This window comes from Phragmites australis, chromosome 14 (assembly GCF_958298935.1).
Source record: "Phragmites australis chromosome 14, lpPhrAust1.1, whole genome shotgun sequence".
Classification (NCBI taxonomy): Eukaryota; Viridiplantae; Streptophyta; class Magnoliopsida; order Poales; family Poaceae; genus Phragmites; species Phragmites australis.
This window is the reverse complement of record NC_084934.1, coordinates 9,467,939-9,491,098: the sequence shown is the minus strand read 5'-3', so window position 1 is coordinate 9,491,098 and position 23,160 is coordinate 9,467,939. Positions and strand designations below refer to the sequence as shown.

The window sequence follows — 23,160 nt, the reverse complement described above, 5'->3', positions numbered from 1 at the left end:
ATATTACAAAGTTGATTAAAAACATGGTTCAATATTTACTCTATATTGCAAAAAAATATATATATATATATCCTAACAACGTTACATCTAATACCTCTAAATCCTACATCTATTAGCTAAGTTCTGTCTAAACTATTTATAAATCCTACATCTAGTTCCGAACCTATATCTAAATACTATATCTAATTGCTAACATATACTACAGACTAGATCTAATTCCTAAACTATGTATAACCCTAGTTCTAAACTTAGATCTATATTCTAACTTATGTCTAAACCCTAGATCTAACATCTAACCTATATCAAAAGCTACCACTAGTTGCTATCCTAACAAGTTTGAGAAAAACAAAACAAAAAAATTACCTTTTTTCCAGCAGGACTTCACCTCTTCTTCTTCCTTCTTCCCCTCTCCTCTCCTCTCCTCTCCTCCCTCTTTGCGCGCTGTCTTTCTTTGCTCTTGGCTCAAAAAGGCTCAAATGATGTGCTGATGTCGGCCGAGCACATCGCGGCCTTTATATACTGAAATGGTATCTCCCGTTCAACGGGCGATACCTTTTCAATAGACCCGTGGGGCACGCTACGATGCTCCTATCGCCCGTTGGACGGGTGACAACAATATCGTACATCCAACGGACGATATCTTAACATGGCCCTTAGGTCAACGACTTTATTTAATTCGGATCGGTTTGATCATGAGGCTCACAAGATGTCGCTCATTAGATGTCGTGCGGGCGAGGATAGGGTAGTCTTACCATTTTTGAAATTAGCATCTACTTTTGTAGATATTAAAAAAATTCCTCGCGCTTGCCACTTGCTGCTCCCTCGTTCCTGGCTTCTCGTCTTGACGCACGGTCGCACGCGGAGATGTGGCGCTAACCCTAGCGTCAGGCATCAGCACGGCGGCGCCAGCGGCCAGTGGGACGGGAGTAGCTGAGATGCCGGCAGCGGCGGCGGTGGATGGCCAGCTAGCCAAGGACGGCAGTGGGTGGTTAATAAGCTCTGCAGCTGCAGAAATTTTGGAGATCGTTTCGTTTCTCTTTTCAATAGTGGCGAAATGCGAGCTTATTTTGAATGCGAGCTTACTTACTGTACTTACTCAAGTTTATACTTCAATCAAAGACTTTGCTACTCGGAAAGTTGAATATGTGCATATGTTGTACCTCGCGTAATGCGGCAGTAAATAAATGTAAGAGGTAACATCTATTTCTTCTTGATAACTTTTGTTATGCTACTCCAGGTAAAATAAAAGAAGCGATTTCCTTTTTAATTTTCTATTTCAGTAAGATGCACATTTGATAATCCACTCACGTTGCTGCCCTCTACCCGATTGTTATGAGTCGACGAAGAATTAGTTTGCTCGTCATTTTCATGCCAAACTCAAATATTTGTTTAGTAAATTGCGCTACTTATTTTGATACTACTCCAGTTTCATAAAACACCGTTCGACACTATTTCCACAGAACGCCAAGTTCGCATAACGTCGCGCCCGTTATATCAACAGCTTCGTTAAAGAAGGGTATTTTGCAAACTCCCAGTTGTTCAGAACGCAAAGAATTCCTTATACTCCAGGATTGTGAATTTCTGCTTCCAAAATGGAGTCTGACATATGAAACAATGAACACAAAGCCATTTCAGTAAAGCACAGTTTACAGATTCGACTATCCAAATCAAGATGGTGATATCATAAACAGGAAAACAAAGAATTCAATCTCTTCTGGATCTACCCTGCCTAAGCAGCACTCCTAATGCTAACTCCACTCAATTTCAGAATCTCTGTGAGAAACTTCGCATTTTATTTTTGAGGTCTTCGCTCCCCAAACAATTATTGGTATCACATCTTTTGACTTTGGGATGATGAAAATTCGACGAATTTGGGTGCAATAACAAACAGCAGACGGCACACAACAGCATCACTGTGAATGGTGACTGCAATAACAAGCATCTGTATCAGCATCAATTTGGCCAATACCCTACATATAATATACAGATACAGTTTTACTGGCTATATCAAGAGGACAGGTAGCTACACTTAGGGAAAAGGCTCGCATATATATCATCAGAAGAAGATATCTCACCAAGAAAATATGAAAGCTCGCACCTCATTGACAACCACTCATTCTCGCCCAGTCAACAAACTGCATTCCTCCGTACACATTGTTGGCAAAGCGCACGCCGACGGTGAACGCCAAAGAAGCAGCTGGGACACGCTTGGAAATAGGTGAAGCCTCAACCACACGCTCTAGTCCATTAATAATTTGATAACGTGTGTTGGAAGAAACAGCAAGGAAGGCACCTGCAACAACCAGGACGATTATTGTTTACAGAGCTTCAAAAGATGCAATCAGGTAATATCGAGGTACAAACCCCATCATTATGAAAACAATTGAGTATAAACCTGACTGCAATGGCAACAGTGAAAATAGCTTAGCTGAACAGAACTGCAGATTTTGACTAAAACAGAAACTTGTAACCATGTGATGACAGTCAATTTTAAACAGATGCATTGAAATCTCAGCAGTGAGACAAAGACGACATGTACTCAACAGAGACTGGCTAAATCTCAATTGCTGTGATGATCATACCAGATGCCTTTGATTTGAAACGCATTTTGCTCCAAAATAGTGAAGATGGCAAAATTTACCCTCATTATAGCTTCACAAGTCTTAATCCGGTATTGGTGTTCAAAACAAAGTCATATGAATAAACAAAAAACATTTTAGAAGCTTAAAATACAGCACAAACGGTACTTAAATTCAGGAAAATTATGTCGATAATCAGACTTTAAGGTACTAAATCACTGTTGGAGCAAGAGTACGTCTAGCCCCAGCAAGTACGGCGAGAGTTTCTTCTAAGGAGAAGACTCAAGCTTGGAGACGAAGTTTGAAAGGAAGGAACACCACGAGTATATTGATGATAGAAAAATATATCACTCTGGGAGGAGTATCACAACGTTCGCTGTGATGTGGGTTCTTTTTCGATGTGTCCTTGTCCCCATTTGCCTATAAAACCATGGCTTCCTATTTATAGAGCCATACGTAGCTTTGACGTACAAGTTATCATAATGTACAAATATTCAAGATCCGGCTAAATTACTGAGCCTTATTCCGAACAACTACCTTCTATCCTGTCGGGAGATAAATATCCACCGTGGTAATTATCATGATGCCTACCCCCTGAAGGGGGCGAACCGGTCGCCAATTGTGACCCGGCGCTGCACTGTCAAGGGTGTCAGGATAGCCCTCATCACGCCAGGGTGTTAGAGTGACGCCCATCAACCTAGGCCTTTAATGTCGGTCACTTCCTGACAAGCAAAGCACGATCGGCGCTTCCCTTTCAACAGATCTTCCCAGGGCCTGCTGACTCACGCCCGCAGTATGTAGGCATGTCGTGCTCCCAAGGAAACGTCCAAGGTGCACCGCAACACTGTCCATCAAGGATGTGCCCTGGCGCGTGGCATTTATATGACCGAAGCTATGCAATGCCTTCCAGGACACCCTGGGTATAATCTGTCTTGCAAGTGACCTAAGCATAAGCGGCGCCCATAGTATATAAGCATGTCGTGCAGAGAGGATTCCTTGCGACAGCATTCCTCATAGCACTGCATCTTCACATCAGGGCAGTCCCTTGATATGCGGCGTCCACACACTATCGAGGCTACACAATACCTTCCAGGAAACCTGGGCAATCTTGCCCCCAGGTTACCTAAGCATGCTACGCCCGCGGTGTGTGGGCTCCACTTCCTACCAGGGCAAAGCCTACCCTCCGGGAAATCTTTTCAGGTGACCTTGGGTTTACGCAAGCGATGCTTCCTAGTGCGTGGGCTTGTCACGCCTCCGGAGAAATCCCCCGAGGACGCCGCAACTACATTACCAAGGAAGTCCCTTAATAACCGGCATCTACACACTATCGAGGCTACACAATACCTTCCAGAAAACCTAGACAGTCTTGCCTTCCAAGTGACCTAGGCATGCTACGCCCGCGATGTGTAAGTATGTTGTGCAACGAGGATTCCTTGCGACAGCATTCCTCAGAGCACCGCAACTCCGCCACCGGGGACATCCCCCAGGGCATGGCTTCGACACCCGAGGCTATGCAAATGCCTTCCAGGGCACCCTGGCATAATCTGCCTTACAGGTGACCTAGGCAAAAACGGCGCCCGCAATGTGTGGGCCTCACTGTCTACCGAGACTACGCAATACCTTCCAAAAAAATCTAGGCAGTCTTGCCTTCCAATTGACCTAAGCATGCTACATCCGCGGTACGTGGACTTGTCACGCCACCCGAAGATGTCCTACGGGTGGCGCCGCAACATGGTCTATCAAGGAAATCCCTTGATACATGGCAACTACGCTTCTGAAGCTGCACAATGCCTTCCAGGAAACCTGGGCAGACCCACCCCCCAGGCGACCTAGGCACGATGCGTCTGTGAGAGTGTAGGGATTTTGCATGGTTTATACTAGCTAAATTTTACAGTCTACTGTTGACAATGAAAAGTTATTTGTAACATAAAACATAGCTAAGTGATATAACTGTTTATGCTAAGTGAAGATGTAACTTAAGTTCTACTGCTTCTACTCAGTGGCTATTTATTGAAAAAAGACTCCTGAGGCCTCCAACAGACTAACTTTGCCGTATGAAAAACGGATCACTAGGTAAACTATTTGGTAGTTAACAGTGGATGTAACTTTGTAGGAATGAGGCCTCTATTGTGAGGTTTGGTGACCTCAAAGTCTATGGATAGGCTGGGAGAGGCAGTGCTTGACCCCCTCAGCTTTTAGCCGTTGCCCGGCCCCGGAGGTAATCCGTCCGGAACCTGCCGACGGCATGTTGGAGGCGTAGTCGAAGGCTAGTCAGGAGAGGCGGTGCTTGACCGCCTCGGTCCTTGGCCGCTGCCCGGCTCCGGAGATATTCCGTCCGGAGCCTAACGACGACGTGTCCCCGACTCAGTTCTCGTTGCTGGATGTGGTACCGTTGGTAGTAGGGTTGGTAGTGACGGTGCAGGGTTGGGGCGGGGATTTGCCCTGGAGTTTACACCAGGCCTCCGAACCGTGCGTCGTCCTTCGCCCGCTCCTTCCGCGGCCAGGTATTTTGCTTGACTTCCGAGGTATTCCTCCCGGAAAGTCATGAGGGTGCGGCAGTCGTTGGTGTTGTAGTCACGCCCTAGCCCGTGAAGTATGCACCCGTGTGCCTCCGGGGGCACCGGAGATTGGAGTTGTCGTCGGGGTCACTGTCGAAGGCTGTGTCCCGGAGCCTGTGGTTTCCCAGGGGCTCCTTCCCCTTTGGAAGACCATCGAGGCTACCCGGTGAACCGGCTTTTGGAGCCGAAGTGGTTCTGACTATGCCTCATCGGACGAGGTGGGCTTGGGTTTCCCTGCGCGCGGTTGGCGTTGCGAGCGCGACGTCGGAGGCCCCCTTAGAACCCTCCGTTCCCTTGGAACTCTCTTTCGCCTGAGGGGCCCAAGGAGGCGCTGGGTGGACAGACTTTTCGAAGATGTTGGCTCGCTCAGGGTATCCCAGGTGTGGTCGAAGTGGACACCTGGGGACCAAGCCCAGGTAGGAGCATTCCTGGGTAGGATTGCCCAGAACTATTGGAAGACAGCATGCTTGGCTGTGGCTTCGGCCGTGTCCTCTCCTGAGGCGGTGAGGTCTTCGTCTCGCAGAGGCTGCAAGGCTTCCGCGCCGTCTAGAGTTCCTGTACCGACCCAGGGTTCTAAGTTGGCCAAGGTCGGAGGAACGCCGTCCCATATGGCAGCGGAGCTGAAGCATGCATACGGTGCGTATGGCTGAGGCAACAGTGGGTATGGCGGTTTTAGCTAATCCTTTGGTGGTTTCCCTGGTGGATTCCTACCTCTCTTAGCACTTCTGTGTTCGAGATCCCCACGGACGACGTCACTGTTGGAGCAAAAGTACGTCTTGCCTTAGCAAGTACGGCGAGAGTTTCTTCTAAGGAGGAGACTCAAACTTGGAGACGAAGTTTGAGAAGAATGAACACTACGAGTATATTGATGATAGAAAAATGTATCACTCTGGGAGGAGTATCACAACGTTCACTGTGATACGTGTTCTTTTTTGCTGTGTCCTTGTCCCCTTTTGCCTAGATAACTATGGCCTCCTATTTATAGGGTCATGCGTAGCTTGGCGTACAAGTTATCATAATGTACAAATATCCGGGATCCGGCTAAATTACTGAGCCTTATCCCGGATAAATACCTTCTATCCTGTCAGGAGATAAATATCCACCGTGGTAATTATCGTGGTGCCTGCCCCTTGAAGGGGACGAGCCGGTCGCCAATTGCGACCTAGCGCCGCACTGTCAGGGGTATCAGGATAGCCCTCATCACGCCAAGGTGTCAGAGTGGTGTCCATCAACCTAGGCCTTTAATGCCGGTCACTTCCTAGTAGGCAAGGCACGACCGACGCTCCCCTTTCGGCAGATCTTCCCAGGGCCTGCTGACTCACCCCGTTGCCTTCGGGAAGGTGGCCCGATCATCCCGAGACGGGGACCTCGGGATGCATAGAACAGGGAGGTGAAGGTGTTGAGAAGCGGGACCCCGGAGGGCCGGGACTTCGGGAGGCCAAAGCTTCGGAGGACCGAAGCTTCGGGAGGCCGTGTTTTGGAAGGCTTCAGGGGGTTGAACCGGCGGAGCCAAGGAAAAGCTTCGTAGGTGCGAAGAGATACCGTGAAAGGATCTGATGATATCGGAGATCGAGCTTTTAACAGAGGATTCGGAGATCAAGACTTCGGAGGGACCTGGATGGTGATCTTCAACCGTTATCCTCAGACTGGCTTATTTTCCCCCAACAATCACCTAAGTATGTCAGATCCATCTAGCCATCTAAATGAAACAAATAAGCAAGAATCCTTTTCAATGAAAAGACTTCAGAGTCCTAGACACTAACATGCATATGTTTATAAGAAACTGAAATCTCGGATATGATGCCTTCTATTTGTATCCAAAACATATATTCATCATATGCATTATGTACAGAAACGTCCATATATTTATTCAACCTAACAGAGATGGAGAAGCATAGATCCATCGATACACATTTGTAAATAACTAAGATATGAAATGGAAATAGGAAAATTGCTGGGTCACACTTACCCCACAAAGCAGAAGTTTTGAGAAGAGGAGGAACAGGTATGTCATCCTCTGACTTCTTAACACTCCTGCAATACAAATTTGAAGGAAATAATTAAGACTGAGATGCACAAACTGTATACAAACCAATTGAGGAGAGATTGCATGAATTTCTGATTAAAAAATTGTGTTTTTTGTGTGGTGTGTTGTGGTGGGGGGGGGGGTTACTTTTACATTGTTTACATTTTAATCTCCTTGTATATCAAAATGACAACCAAACAAAAATTTATACGGAGGTTGGCTTCCATAATTTGTAACCATCATTGTTGTTATCACAGTTGCAATTGTAAGAACTTATCTCAACAACAGATGCAAATACTTAATTGCAGCCGATAGAAATAGTTTAGTGGCCATGTGGGCACTCCTGTTTATTCTATCTATAAAATCTGAAGTCAGCATATGCATATGTCCATGAGATAGTGTTTGACTGTTTGGGGATATCGACTGCAATCACCCATGGTAGTGCAATAGTGCAATCTCTTTTGGTTTGAGGCACCAAATCACTATAACAAATTCCGGAACATAAAATGATGCAATCTATGGATTGTTCTAGCATTTAATTCTCATACTCAAAATATCATAGAGGAACCAAAAAGGATACATCTGACGAGAACAGTAACATGTCATTTATTTTTCATTTTCCTTTTGATTTATCATTTTTCAGGATTTTCTCATTTTTGTTACTCTTAACATATAATCAATTTGAACTTCAAGATTTATACATAGGAGTATATTGAGCGATCTATCATCAATTGTTTCGGAAATTTTCACACTGGTTGGGTGCCCATATTGAAGCTGATAGCACAATTGCACCCGCAATCACCCTTTTTGGACTTATATCTTAGTGCCAAATCAGGATCTGAAGAACGAATTATCAAGGTGCTCCTCCATATGTGGGATGCATTCTATTTTCCTGTAAATTTGATCTGCCCAATCCTATATCATGATGACATGATCTACAATGTTCAAATGGATGTTGAGTCGGCAACTCTTCTTTTGGACAAAACTCTTCTATGATTTCTTGATGATTCAATGAAAACACAAAGGGTACAGAACGTTGTTGGGCTCCCTACCAAACTCCTTATGTCATTTATTTTTCATTATTAAATCGCCGATCTAACAAACTTATTGAAGAACAGGAGATGCTTTGAGTAGACGAATCACAAGAGAAACATATAGGGGTATTTTAGACACGTTCAGACCTCTCTGAGAATAATAACCCTACATCATGTTTGTCTATTGATCTGAGCATATTGCAATGGAGTGTAGCTAACCTAGATGGATCTAAACCTAGTTAGTGACTACTTCTTTTAGCTTCTGTTGGCTTGTATTGCTTGAGGAACTTGTAACGCCTAAGACAATTTGTCCTAGCTTATCCTCCGCAAGTCCCTTCTGTCCCGTATATATATTGTAACACCCTAGTTATTTCAACTTTCTGGAAATAGTAATAAATATTCTTTTCCTTAGAATAGAGTATTTTACTTTGCCTTAAGACTTTAGGAGAAAAAAATATATATATTTTCTAAAAAGTTAGAATTTAGAATTTAGAATTTAGGCTTTATTATAGTTTGTCGCATTCATGATTGAGTTTATCTGCATTAGAGTTTTTACTGTGTGTAAAATATACTTTTGAAAAACCCCGAGCGCGTTATTTGAAATTAAAAAGAAAATAAAATGAAGAAACAAAAAAAAGGGAAATTGAAAAAAATGAAAAACCTTTTTCCTTCCTCTCTAGGCCGAAATCTTCCTTCCCGGCCTTTTTCTTACTCCCCACCCGGGCCGGCCTGTTTCTCCTTCCGCCTCCCCGCTTGGGCCGGCCGAAGGCCGCGGCCCAGCAACGCCAGGGCGATTTTTCTCCAGTGGCACCCGGCCTTTTCCCATTTTCTCCCGCAGAAGCTGCCAAGTGGGGCCCGCGTCTTCTTCCTTCTCCCGCCTGCGCCGGACTCCGCCCGAAACCGGATCAAAACCGACGCCGTTCGCCGAACCTTCCGCGTCCGAATCCCAATTAACTCGGGCCTATCCGCAGCCGCATACCCGCCTATATAAACACCCGAGCACCCTCGGCCTTTTCCCATCTAAACATCGCGCATGCGCAAGCCGTTCCGCCGCCGCCATAGCCGAACCGCCCCAAGCATCGCCGCCACCGTTCCGACTCCCACTCGCCGTAGCTAAGCCACATTTGAGCATCTACACCTTCTGCCGCGCCCGCCGCCGCCTTCTCCGACGAATTTCGGTCACTGGAGCTCCCTCCCCGACATCGCCCGAGGCTCGCCGACGTCTACCCCGCCGCCGCACACCACCCGAGCCGCGCCGTCATCGGTACGTGACTAAAACGGAATCCCCGTGCTCCCTTCTCTCTCTGCCGCCGCTCGCCGTCGCCCCCCGTAGCCGGCGACGAGGTCCGCCGCCCCTTCGGCGAATAGCGCCGCCGCGCCGAGCAATCCGCCACCATTTCTCCTCTGGCGCCGATCAGCTAAAGCCCCCCCCCCGGCCGGTAGCCGTTAGATCTATCTTGGATGGCCCAGATTAAAAGCTTCCCATACCCCTTCGGTGTCCAATCACCTCCTGCCACATGGCCACTTAATCCTAGTCAGCAGATCAGGCCATGTCATCGCTTGCATAGCCAGCCACCTCATCCTTTTAGCCGACGTGGCAGTGACACGTCAGCACTTTTTTTTTCAATCCTTTTTTCTATTTGATTTAATTCGGGAATAATGATAGTTTTGCAATTAAGCCCCTGAACTTTCTTATATTTAAATAAAAACCCTTGTAATTATGCAAATTAGTCCCTAAACTATTTTTTAATTACAAATAGGTCCCTCAATTTTTGCAAAAAGGCTCCTAACCTCTCTGTTTTATTTAAATTAAGTCCTTTTTATTTTTCAGATGTAACCCTAATCGTATTTATAGCATAACTTTCTCGTTTTAGCTCCGATTTAGATGATTTTTGCGCTCACGTGTTTGTAGCAACATGTACTATCTTGTAGTACCTTTTTCATAGATGTTAGCTACTGTGTGGTGTACTGTTCTTAGTTGGTTTTGTTGTTTGCTTTTCCGGTGCGTGTCGAAAGCAGACGAAGAGCAGTTCGAGAACCTTCAGGACCAAGTTTTTGAAGAGTCTGAGCAGCAAATTAGGAGAGGCAAGTGTCCTTGAACATTTTGATCCCAGCTTGTTTAAAATGCGTTCTTTTCAAACATGCATGCTGTTAATCCTGAATTCTATGTATGTATAGTACCCTGTTCCATATAATTCCTCGTCGCCATGTTGATAGTAGAGGATATGATGGGTAGTCATGCTTAGCTTCGCACAAGGGGATTGAAGGGTTAAGGGTTAAACATGATTAACTAATTAATGCAATTATGAGTTGGGAATATTAATGATGGCAATAGCAACATGGAATCTTAGGCCTTGAGCAAAGTTGGGTCAGTGATGATGATGTTATGATGTTGGTTTAGTCTTTGCTCAAGTAACCTAAGTAAGGACTGATTCGTGGAGCGACATCCCAAGAAATTTCGTACCAACCACAAGACCTGGTATGGGACAGGCCTAGCCTATTAATTAGTGAATTCCAGTTTTTGTGCGTGCCAAACGGAAGAGTGGATGTGTGCGGACGGCAAAGGCCAGAACCATTTGGTTAGTGGTATGAGATGTGTAGTGGAAGGGAAGGGTGAAAACTTTCCGGAGCTATAAGGCGCAAAAGGGGGCTTCTGGGTGGTGTGATGCCACTTTGACGACGGTGAAACCTAGCGAGCATGCATATACTGGATGAAACTTTGTAACAGCTTTGTAGTGACTTTCCGGGTGACACACCACTAGCGTGTGTTAAGTGTCTAGCTAACACGGCAACATGGAAATCACGACTTGTGGGGAAAGCTGGACAACCTCTGCAGAGTGTAAAAACTGTTATAACAGCCGTGCTCACGGTTATGAGAGACTTGGATCATCACATGATTAGCCAAGAGGGTTGGGTCATTTTGGTCTGTTGGGAGCCTGATGTGGGAACTTAGGTGGAGGGAAAAACTGTGGAGATGGTTCTAGGAGTTGGAGGTCTAATGATGATGAACCTAGTTAAGAAGGTTGCTTTCATAAAACTTCGTTAGTACAGTTGGCTTTTATGCAAAACTATAACTGTTATGGCATGTTCCTTGCTTAAACTTGCATAGCATTTTATTTCCCACACTTGCGGAGTACTAGTTGTACTCACACTTGTTGGTTTTTTTTACCCCAAATGTTGTTCAAGCGCTGCTCAGACATTGAAGGAGATCCAGATTTCTTCGATGATGAAGAGGAAGGCTGCTAGACTGGCGTTTCCCCAGTCAAATGCCTGTGGAAGTTGGAGTTTTCGCGGAGTATCGCTGTGTGCTTTTTGTTAAAGACTTATGGTCTCATTATTTATTATAGTTAAAGCGTTGTAATAATGACACTGAGTGTGATACACTGATGAAATAGCTGCATGTATGAAACTTGATTCTGGCATACATGTGGTTTACATCTGGTTTTGCCCCTTTCTAAAACCGGGTGTGACACATATGGAGGTGTCGTACGTCCTTTGATCCCTTCCTATTTTAGAAATAGACCTTCCTAGATACACCCTTCTGTCCCGTATATATATGGAGGTGTCGTATGTCCTCTGATCCCTTCCTTCCTATTTTAAAGATAGACCTTCCTGGATACAAGACGTCTTGGATACCTACGAGTAGTTTTCTTTCTTCCGAGATAAAGATATGCTTCGAGGATCACAGGACACCCTAGGGTACCCGGATATGGTAACATCCATTATTTATCGTCAAGCACCCCATCAATACACGAAATGAGGCTTCGAAAGTTCAAGTATATAGTCAGCAAAGATAAGCTTTTTGCCCCCTCATATCATCGAGTAAAGTCGGACTTTCGATTAGGGTAAAACATCTAACCGGATTTCCTAGGTCTTTAAGACCATCTACTCGAATGCCTCCAAGTTTTCAAGAGGGCTTTCGAGAAGGTATTCTGTCCGGATAGATTTTCTAGGCGGCCGAGTCCTTCGGAAGAAAAAAGGTTTGTTACTAGCAAACTTTGAATTTTGAAACGTCGCAGCGGATATTTCGGGTAGTGGTGAGAATCTTTCCATGCCATTTTATCATGATTACGGTAGCTGTGCGAGGAGGCGAACTCCTCAGGGTACGGCACCAACTGCCTCGCTTGCACCGGTCATTAAATACGACGTGATGAAAAAGAGGGAGATCGTGGCCTCAGGTTGTGTCACATCATCAGCCGGACCACCGTTTCCGAGAGCCTCCTCTTTGCATAAAGGCAAAGAAAAACCTGCTTCAACGTTCATCCTTCCATCATTGACTACTTTCCATCGTCCTCATTATTCTTCTTGTGCTTCTACTCCAAGAACCCTCGAAAAACCATCTTCCTCCAATCTCCCCGTCGCCATGGGCAAGAAGACGATCGAGAAAGAAAGATCCCCCGCCGATGAGATGGCAAGATCACGGAGGAGGCCTTAGAGAAGGCCGAGAGCGAGGAGGTGATTTCGCCCCGGGTTTTGATTCGCTGCATGTCGATGGTGGGGCGGACGATCCCAAGTTCGGACACCCACAGCTCGGTGGTCTTCCTCGACTTCTTCCGCTGCGGGTTCAGTTTCCCTCCTTCCAGCTTCTTCCTCGAGGTGCTAGCCTTCTATAGCCTAGAGCTCATCCATTTGAACCCCAATTCCATCATCATGTTAAGTGTCTTCGTGCATTTGTGCGAGGTCTATCTCTGTTTCCTCCCCTCCCTTGACCTCTTCCGGTGTTTCTATGTTCTGAAGAGACTCCAGAACAAAGTCACCAGTAGCGCCAGATTTTGACTCCGAGAAGGCAAGTCGGGAGTATATTGACTTCGCCGCCAAGTCCTCCTGATCAGGTTGGCACAAGAAATGGTTCTACTGCCAACCTGGACTGAAAGACTCCCTTATCAGGGCTTGGCACCAAAGTCAACGGCCGCCTAGACTGAGGAACCAGTGATGACTGCTCTCCGCCAGAATCTTATCAAGAAGATCTTGCTCCTAAAGGAGAAGAATCTAACGGACTTCATCAAGCGCCGCCTTAGTCCCCTGAAATCAAGGATTACCAGGGCTTGACTTTTCCCAGCCGGATTGGATCCAGCCCGAAATGGTGAGGTAGGTACTTCCCGACCCCGAGTAGTAATATGCAAGGGGTTTGCAAGATCTATCCTTATTGACTGTTGCTTTTTCTTCCAGTGTACTCATAGGACGTCGCTGATAAGAAGGTTACGGTGCTTTTTGAAGCCATCCCTTCTTCCAGTCGCAAAGACGTCCCGGCTCCCATCGTAGATATGGACCCCGAAGCTCAGGCGAGAATCTTGTTAGTAAGTTTCTCGGCCCTTCTCGATTCTTGCTTTAAGTAGTTGTACTCAGGGTAACTACCGTTGCGGGCTTGACAACTTCCCGCCTGTACTCTAGAAGGTCGTCCCTACGAGTTCATCGAGCGGTGCTCCCTCAGCTCTTACGGGTTCGGGAACCGATGGGAGCAACCCCAAGAAGACTCTTAAAAGGTTGGCGCCCTTAGTCCCGGCGAAGCCATCCCTTTTCAAGAAACAGTCCAAGTATGTGCAGGTATCGTAGTCCCTTTCCTTATGTTAATAGGAGTTCGGTTTCCGAATTTCCTTATCTATATGCTTTCTAGAGTACCACCAATGGTTCTCAAGTCCCAGCCTTCACATGCCCTGGTCGTGGCCTCCTCCGGAAGGGATACAAGGAGGTGTAGCAAGTCCCCAGCGTCGATCGGCGAAGACAAGAAAGATGGTCTTCCGACTCCCTAGGCCCTTCCTGCGAATTAGGTGTATGGGCTGCCTAGGGATTTGGCTTAGAGGGAGATAGTCACTAGGCCTCCCGGTTGCGATCTGGACAATATCTTCTTGTCCTTTTATACGGTAGGAGTTCCTCCTGCAAAAACAACTATTTTAGGTAATCAAATTATATGTACTAACCTTAAATCCTGCCGGTATACGCGGTATGACTAAAGAGACTCCGAGATGAGACCCGAGAAGCTAACTCTCAAGTGGCCACCCTTGAAGAGGATGCTGTTGCAATATGCCAGCAACTTTCCCAGGAAGCCGCTGAGAAGGAAAAAGCAATCGTTGCCGAAAAAGAGAAGGCAACTTCTAAACTAGAAGGTCCGACGAAAGGTATGCTTCTCGAAATTCTTGATTTGATGTCTTGCCATTGTGCTACTCTAACATGTTGTCCTGTACAACTCTCCGCAGCCCGAGAAGCCCTGGCCCAGGAGGAATCCAAGATATCGGCTATCCGCGAACAGCTCGCTACAGCCCGAAACGTCTTCCAAGAGGTGCTTGTCGGGGTCGGGATCCAGGTGGAGGCTTATGGCGATGATGACCCCACCGATCTAGCCTCCTGGGTGACCAAACTTGCCGATGCATTCAGAGGACTCTGAGGGAAGGTGGTTGAGCACATCTCGAGTCAATCCCGGCAAAGCGCAGAGCAATCTATGGCCTTTGCCCTGGCTATCCTGAAGACCCACTATCTGGAGATTAACACCGACATTCTTTAGGAGGGCTTCGGGGAGGAATCGAAGGACTCAGCTCAGAAGGTGGAAGAAGTAGCGGGGGCCACCAAAGCCTTCATTTACGAGATGGACTTCTTGGGCGGATCCACACCATAGTCTTTCTTCTTTTCTTTTGCGTGTAGCTGTAAAAACACTTGATAATTTCTGTCACTTTGGTTGGGAACTTTAAACGCTTTTTTACATTTACCGGGAGTACTTCGTGTTGGACTCTTTTTGACAACAGATCGTGATCTCCTTAATGACTTTTTCCTTCAATCAGTTCGAGACGTATAGATCACTAGTCGGAGCACTTATTATGATCAGCCTTAGGTCCGTTTGAGTGGGAGGCATAGTAGCCCCTAGTCCCTCGTAGAACACGATAAGGAGCCTTTTGCAACCTCAAGTTCGCAATGCAATAGTCCCTCTTTTCGTTGGAATATGTTTTCAGAAGGTACACATTATGTTGTCTTTGGTTTCCGGCGCCTAGTACTTACTAAGCCACCGATTGTCTACCCAGAAATAGTGGTTCCATGTAGGCAATTCAAATAAAACATCTTTAAAGTAAAAGGAACTCATATTGCCTTTGGATCAAGATAAGCTTTTCGCCACCCTAGGTGTGTGTTTGGATAAAGGACCCGAGAAGCAACTTACCCGTTTGTCGGGCATCAAGATGCGTGGAAAAATAAGGCAAAAAAGGAAGTTGATAGATCTCTTAGGCAATAAGATTTTTATTATTATGAAAAGGTACTCTTAAGACTTACTCTTAGAACTTACAGAAACTCTTGACGACCCTTAAGCTGTGTATACCTATTATCTTAAACCTAAACGAGACAGATTAAATTAACCCGATAAGCAATGACCCTTACTATTTCAGGGGTAGTGTAGACGCTATTTCGTGATCTCCAGATGAGTCGTGAAGCCGAGCCCCAAGTCTTTTGGGTGTGCGTCTCGAGGCACTATGATTGTGGTTACGACTAAGACTTATTATCCGCCTTGATCCTTGAGCTTTTAGGTTCCTCACTTGGTTGGTGTTGAACTATCATGTCGAGACTTCGCTTGTCGCAACGGAGACCTACTTTAGGGCAACCCCGAACGGTGATGACCCTTCGGGTTTCAGGATCTTCACACACTGATAAGCGTAGTGCGTAGCTGCCATGAATTTAGCAAGAGTAGGTCTTCGTAAGATGCCATTGTATGGCGTCTCGAAATCGACCACGTGAAACAGACTTTTTTCTGTTTGAAAATTGTCTTGCTTCCCGAATGTGACAGGTAGCGATATCTTACCAATGAGAGTGGCCGAAGATCTGGTATTATACCATAGAAGGTTTGAGTAACCCATTTGATTATAGGCCGTGAGATCTGCATCCCTCCGAGTGCGTTAGCAAATAGGATGTTCAAGGAACTTCCACCATCGATAAGGACTCAGGTTACCCTACACTTGTTTATCGTTGGCTCGACAATTATCAAAAAGCGGCACAGCCATATAAAATTATCAGGGCAGTCTTCTTGGCCAAAGGAAATTTCTATGTCTGACCACTTCACGGCTTGACGCCCCTTTGGAATAGTAGCTAGGATTATCGGGCTAGTGTCTTGTATTGCCGCTTGGACTCGTAGGACGCGGAACCACCGAACATATGATCAATCGTCCTCTCGCTGGGCTAGAAAGACATCGTGTCCATGTCATCCCCGTTGCCACCCAAGTCGGAGTACCTGCTTTGGGTCGCGACCTTTAGCTGCTTTTTCGACCTCCGCCTTGACCAACTTTTTCCAGAGACGGCAATCATAGATATTGTGCTTGTCGGTTTGGTGGTCGCACTAAGGCTTCCCGTCTCGTTCGTCAGAACCTAGTGTCAAACTTCTGCCTTGGGAAGGACCTAAATGGTGATCGGGATGAACATTGAACAGATCTGGAAAAACTTCGTCAAACTTGGTTTTCTTGCCCTTACCTCCCTAAGTCTTACCCTTAACGTAGAGGAGTGCATCTTTAGCCCTGGCAGACTTGTCGACAGCCTGCATGAGCTCCTTAACTGTTTCTAGTTCTTTTCGGGCGATGTCTTCAACGCAACGCCGACTCTTAACCCCTTGAGTGAACGCCTAGATGACATTGTAGTCGTTGATCTTGGGGATGGTATTCCAGGTATTGCTGAAGCGATGCACAAACTTGCACAACGTTTCGTTCGCCATCTGTTCACAGCGGTGAAGATCGTTTTTCGTGCCAAGGCAAACGTACGTATCTTGGAAGTTAGGTTGGAATACGTGACAAAGCTGCTCCTACGAGTAGATTATCCCTGGCAATAGATTGGCTAACCATGTCCTGGCTGCCCCTTCAAGGGCCGTAGGGAGATAATTCACCATAACTTCTCGTCCCCACCAGCTACTTGTATAGACGTGGTATAGATCTGGAGAAACTCGACGGGATTTGTGCTTCCATTATATTAATCAATCGTCTCGGGGAGGAATCTTGCCGGCCAACTTACGTTCCGTAGATTTGGAAAGAAGACTAGGCATACGTTGATGGCGCCTTGCTTAGTTCGAGCACCTCCAAGAGTTTTTTCCACGACAATCGGGAATCTGGCTTGATTTGATCAATATTGGGACATCTCCCGATTAGATCGATGAGTGGAAGAAGCTTCTTCAGAAGCCCCTGAGCATCTTCGTCGGTTGTCGATGGCCTGACACAAGTCATTGATCAATTGTCCCTTCACTGGCGAGGTCCAATGGCGGTTGTTTGCCCGATTATCATCCCGAGAAGTCTTGTTCCTAGGGTTACATCTTTTCGGGTCCGACACGTCTTGCGACGGGGCATTGTCCAACTGGCGCCGATTTGTACTAATTCCGGCAAGGGCTAGATGGGAGTTCTTGGCCTGAAGCATGATCTCCTTCGTTAACTCGACCACCAAGTTCATCCAATCCTTACCGGCTGCAGTAGCCAGATCTGTGGTCAGAGGGCGCATGAGGGCTTTCTGTACAAAGAGGATCCTCTCAGCAATTGCGGATTTGAGGCGGTCAGCCCCCTGTTGATAGTCGAGAGATCGTAGAACTAGGGCCTCGATAAGGGCTAGAGACGGTGTGCTCGCTTGAAGCTGGCCATTGCCTGCTGCCAAGGCCGAAGGATCCCGATCATTCGCTAGGTCACGATGACCTAGATCATCACCCCTGTTTCCGATAGCGGAAACTTCTTAGGGGTAAACTCCGTTGGAGGAGGCGTCTAGATCCATTATAGATGCTTCATCGGATTGCTCCGAGTTGGTGTTTTGACAATCCATGTTGTCAGAAGTTGCTTGGACAGATCCCGGTTTGCTGTGAATTAGACATTCACAGTTGTCTTGGCAACCGAGTGGTTCGAACTCGATGTCGTACTCTTTGGCACATTGATCCATGAATCGACTTACCTCATCGCTTGAATCGTCGCTAGAAAGTTTATCATCGAAATCCACCTTATCGATCCCTGGTTCATCGGGAAGAAAGGTAAAGTTGTCGTAGAACCCTTCATTCGAAAAACCGGTTTCCGACGAAGCTTTGGGCGATGTTGATGGCATGTCGTGTAGACTCTTCAATGCCTTTTGTCATGATTCCACGGACGGCGCCAGCTGTCGACGATAGTTAAATCGCCGATCTAACAAACTTGTTGAAGAATAGAGGGATACTTTGAGTAAACGAATCACAAAGGAAACACACAGGTATTTTTTAGACAGGTTCAGGCCTCCCTGAGGATAATAACCCTACGTCATGTTTGTCTTGTATTGATCTGAGCTTGTTAACAAGGAGGTGTAGCTAACCTAGATAGATCTAAACCTAGTCGGCGACTTCTTCTTTTGGCTTCTATTGGATTGTATGGGCTTGAGGAACTTGTAACGCTTGAGACGATTTGTCTTGGCTTATCCTCCGCAAGACCCCCTCCGTCCCGTAAATATATGGGGGCGTCGTACGTCATCTGAACCATTCCTTCCTATTTTGGAGATAGATCTTTCTGAATACGGGATGTTTTGGGTATCTGCGAGTAGTTTGCTTTCGTTCAGGAATCCCCTTCCCAGAGATAGAGATATACTGCGAGAATCACAGGACACCCTGAGGTAGCTGGATATGGTGACTATCCATTATTCATCGTCACTACCATCATTTATTGGTAGTTAAAAGCTATATCAAAATGCAATAATATTGGACACAGAAAATGCAGTAAACATGCCAATGAACTATCAGCATATTAGTGATAGTTTTCACACTTTAAAACAGATCAAGCAACCAGAAATGACACTCTAAATTCAGAAGTTTAGACTTTAGTGTAACGTAGTGTACACACACATTTCTGCTCCTTTGAATAGACTACCGATCGCAAGTAAATACCATAAGGCAGCATGCAGCTCAAGTATGTTCCGTTGCCAGAAAAAGGAAGGAAAACTATCCCATCATTTGTAGAGTCGTGGCATATGATATTTTTACCAATGTATATGCGCATTAAACAGAATAACAAAATAATGAATGTGAAAGAATGAATGTGAAAAGAATTTGCTGGATAGCAAATATAGCACAAGGAAAACAAAATACCTTTTGGCAGTCATTATCAAATTAGCAATCCCTTGTCCCACAAGACCACAAAAGAATCCAACGGTACCATATAAAATTCCCTGTTCTCGAAGCAAATATTTCAGGTATTACAAGATACAGCAATAGTTGATAAGATTTCTGGGTGAAATAATAAGTATTGCACCAAAAATAAAAGTTACCTTGAAAAAGTATGTTCCTATCCGTTGTTGAACGGAAAATCTGTATCCTGGCCTTTCAGCTTCAAAAACGCTGCAAAAATCAGTTTCAATAAGCATAATTCAGATGAATGGATGAACGCACTACTAAAAACCATAAATGAACAACATTGTCAGGATATGATAGTGGCACAACTAACAAGCAACAAGTAAAGAAAAAGAAAGACAAGGCTAGAAGATGCCAGGTCACTATTACAGGAGGTTACCCAAAAAAAGAATGAGGCCTGTTGCAACCTGAGTTACTATTACAATCTAAAGGTTCGGATTTATTTATCCAACCCAGCATTGCTACCCATAAAAGATTGATAGACTGCTTTCCTTGTAAGTTGTGACTTGGTTGTAAACATAAACATTGCAGAAAAAAACTAAATAGTTAATACAATAAGCAAGACTTATCCACTTTGTTTGTCCAAATGAAAGACTCTTATGTTCTGCTTCCATATAAGGAAGATGTGGACACAACCTGCTTGCTTAGGGAATAAAAGCAAGCCTTAACAAGTTGGAAATGGAGCTTGAACTGACATGTTTTTGTGATCTCAAACATAGTGAGACAAAGCTTACAAACTGTTCAATGTCCCTTTGATTCACATAGGCATCATTTTAGACTGTAGTGCAGGAAATAAGGTATAACATAGCTCTTTCCCCTAAAAAATAAAAGAAACAAGAAAAAGGAAACAACCATGATAGGACTATTTGGTAGTCCGACTTTTTACTCTTCTTCAAAGTCCCTTTTAATAACATATAACTTTAGATATATTGACAGAAATATATTTAGAGTTATTATTAGTCTTGGATGAATAAATTTCAATTATTCAAATAGGGCACGTACAATTGGTACGCATGGACTGCATTAGATATAACTGTCAAAGAAGAGTTATTGTTCACAGCTCACCTGCTTGGGAGGGCATCATAAGCATGCCTAACACGCCCAAGGAGACCTTCAGATGCAGATCTGCCACCGAATCGAGCATATGGTGCTAACATACCGACTAATGCTACATTAACAACTACACCCACCAACATATCTGCTGCATACAATTCAAACTCTGACCAAAACTCCTCGCCTCTCTTCTGAACCTCCGCAAATGTTGCGCAACATGTGTCAATAACTATCTGAACATATTCCGGGGAACAAACAATCAAAACCATATCAATAAACAATCATCAATATCAATGCACAATACTAGTCAAAACAAATAACTGAACCTACCTCCGTCCCAATTTTGAAGAGGAATGCAGGATCAACTAGCATCCTGTTCCGGATAAGCGAGCAGGACCTAATGGCGGGACCCAGGGGCCAAACCGACGCCTTCGATTCAAAGAACAAAACAACTTCAAGCAGCCTAATGCCAATCAAATTACCTGATGAACAAGGGAGATTTGCTAACCTGCAAATCCAAGTATCTCAGCAGCAGCAGTTTCTGAATCCCAACGCTCTTCGCGGTCTCTACCATATCCGAGGGCAAGCTGGGCAGGCTAACCCCGCGCTTCTCAGCCTCCTGGACCACCTGCTCGAAGCTAAGGATGGGCCCGAACTCATCCTCCGCCCCATCACCGTCACCCCCGCCGCCTCCCCAGCTATTATCCCCGTCCCCACCACCGCCGCCGGGCGGGAGCTTCCCGTTCCCACCGGCCCCATCATCAACATCAGCTCCACCCGCCTTGCCGTGCCTCTCCGGAAGCACACCAGGCTGAGCAACCGCGCCTACTTGTTGACTAGAGTCTGCTACAACATCCACTGCTTCTGGGATGGCGACGGCCGCGCCGCCATCTGCGCTCGCCTGCGGCGGCGGCGGCGGCGGCAGCTCGGACCGGGCTCCCCTGGCGACGCTCCACCTCCGCGCATTGGAGCAGAAGCAGCTGCCCCGCCGCCATACCAGAGCGGCGGCGCCCACGCGGCATTTGGGCCCGCCGACGGCGATACGGCCGTGGAGGCGCGCGCCCGCGCACGAGATCGCCATGCTCATGCTGGCCGTCGCGCGGAGGAATGGTCAGATTGAAACGGCCGAAAAATTGGCGGTAATCCCGGGAGAAAAAAAATCTGAGCGCACGATAGAGTAACGAGGAGACTGCGGATCAAAAATTGTGGGGCAAGTGGATTGGATTCGGATGGGAAATAGCGGGATTGGAGGAAGGGACGACGTGGAGGGTTGGTGGGGAACTGGGGATTGCTGGCGGCGGCGCGAAGAAGTGTGCAGCGTGCGAGCGCGGTGTGGTTGGTTTGGCGTTTGTAGCGGCCGGGGTCCGTGAGGAACATGAGGCGGTGGCGCATGTGACGCTGGCACGTGGGGTCTCATAGCTGTTTGTTGTGTAGCTCTGGGGTTGGTGTGCGGACTACAGGTGGGGCCCGCTTGACATGGACGTGGGGGTGGGTGGTGGCTAAGAGGAAGAGCTGCAAGTGGGGTTTTCCTAGGTTTATTTGACTTCTGGTTAACTGTGCTCGCGGGTATAATAAAAAATGAAAAAAAAAGCAAAACCCCTTCTAAATTAAAAACCAGGGAAAAGACAGCTTTATCCTTTGGTCCTCTTCCGTGCCCACCTTAGTCCATCGCTCATCTCTCCGATCACTCACCATCGTCCCCGCAGTAGGTAAAAACTATATGCACCGCCCACTCACTTTTTGAGTCACTTGCTCGCTCATCTCTCCTATATGAGGAGTTGCTCCCACCCATTCATCGACGTGTCGCACATGGTGAGCACGCTCGATGTGCGTGGTGGCGTAGGTCGGGGTTTAGGGTAAGGGAGCTGGCTGATCGGAGATGGAGGCTAATGAGGTGTAATATCCGTTTTAAAGAAATAAATGGGGCACAACATATGTATGACAGGATCAAGTTTCATACATGTGTTTACATTATCAGTATATCATCACAGTGTCATTATTACAATAACATATTTAACTTATTACAAAGTGACCCGAGAGTCTAAAAGAAACACAGCAGAACAAGAGAGCTTTAGTGCCAGCGGGTCTTCCATCTTCCACAGGCGTCAACCGGGGGCACACAAGCCTAAAACAACAACTCCGGATCAAAGTCATCTTCGTCGAAGGAAGCAACTTCATTGACGGCTTCTGAACAGTGGTAGAATGCAAAAGAAGGGACAACGAGTGTGAGCATGTCGAGGGTAAATCATTGACAATGATTTCGGGGTGTGTTGGATAGTGGGTGCGTGAACGGTATTTCAAGGACTGGGTGTGTCTGTGTGTAGATGATGAATTCAGGGACACTAGGGTTTATACAGGTTCGGGTCTCTCGAAGGATAACAAACCTACGTCCTGTGTTTGTGTTATAGTAGATCTCACTTGGTTACAGACGGTGTTCTAGCAGTTTGCCAAAATTGATCTATCTTGGTTACAGACAGGATCCTCATCCCTTTATATAGTAGGGAGAAGAAGAACTTACAAGCGGGCCTTACACAGATGACCTCTGCTTATTCTAATATCTAACTCAACTCATCATTACAGAGTACAGGGCATGCCAACTTGCTTTGACGGCATAGAGCCTTATCTTGCTGCATTTAATGCGACGGGACGGAACAGTGCCCTTCTGCACTGTCCCCGTCCGCTTGCCTCTCTGCGCCGTCCCCGTCCACTTGCCTCTGCGCCTTTCCCGTCCACTTGCCTTCTGCGTCGTCCCCGTCCACTTACCTCTCTGCGCCATCTCTATCCACTTGCCCTGACGGATAGCTGACAACATCCCATCTGTCGTGCGGCA

General features: G+C 46.3%; 1 protein-coding gene across 4 annotated transcripts; it reads right to left on the bottom strand.

Annotated features, from left to right (window-relative positions):
* Positions 1–1,607: 1,607 nt before the first annotated feature.
* On the bottom strand, positions 1,608–21,693 carry LOC133891498 (protein RETICULATA-RELATED 1, chloroplastic-like). 4 transcript variants are annotated; one of them, XM_062332228.1, is made up of 8 exons: positions 20,839–21,693; positions 20,661–20,759; positions 20,343–20,563; positions 19,415–19,484; positions 19,236–19,315; positions 7,107–7,171; positions 2,076–2,293; positions 1,608–1,970 (listed from the first exon to the last, which is right to left on the bottom strand). In XM_062332228.1, the coding sequence occupies exons 1-7, from the start codon at positions 21,415–21,417 to the stop codon at positions 2,100–2,102; spliced, it is 1,308 nt and encodes a 435-aa protein (XP_062188212.1). In that variant the 5' UTR covers positions 21,418–21,693; the 3' UTR covers positions 1,608–1,970; positions 2,076–2,099. The 4 variants fall into 4 exon arrangements, with proteins under 4 accessions (XP_062188212.1, XP_062188213.1, XP_062188211.1 ...); XM_062332229.1 differs by having other exon boundaries at positions 2,099–2,293; XM_062332227.1 differs by having other exon boundaries at positions 1,608–1,926; positions 2,099–2,293; positions 20,839–21,692.
* Between the last annotated feature and the right edge of the window lie 1,467 nt (positions 21,694–23,160).

What these genes read in the sequence shown, in the direction of transcription:
- LOC133891498 (XM_062332228.1), bottom strand. Translation starts at nt 21,417, where the DNA reads ATGAGCATGGCGATCTCGTGCGCGGGCGCGCGCCTCCACGGCCGTATC. An exon ending in TCTTCAAAATTGGGACGGAG is followed by an intron (nt 20,564 to 20,660) that starts GTAGGTTCAGTT and finishes GAATATGTTCAG; the next exon opens with ATAGTTATTGACACATGTTG. An exon ending in TTGATAATGACTGCCAAAAG is followed by an intron (nt 7,172 to 19,235) that starts GTATTTTGTTTT and finishes TTTGTATTGCAG; the next exon opens with GAGTGTTAAGAAGTCAGAGG.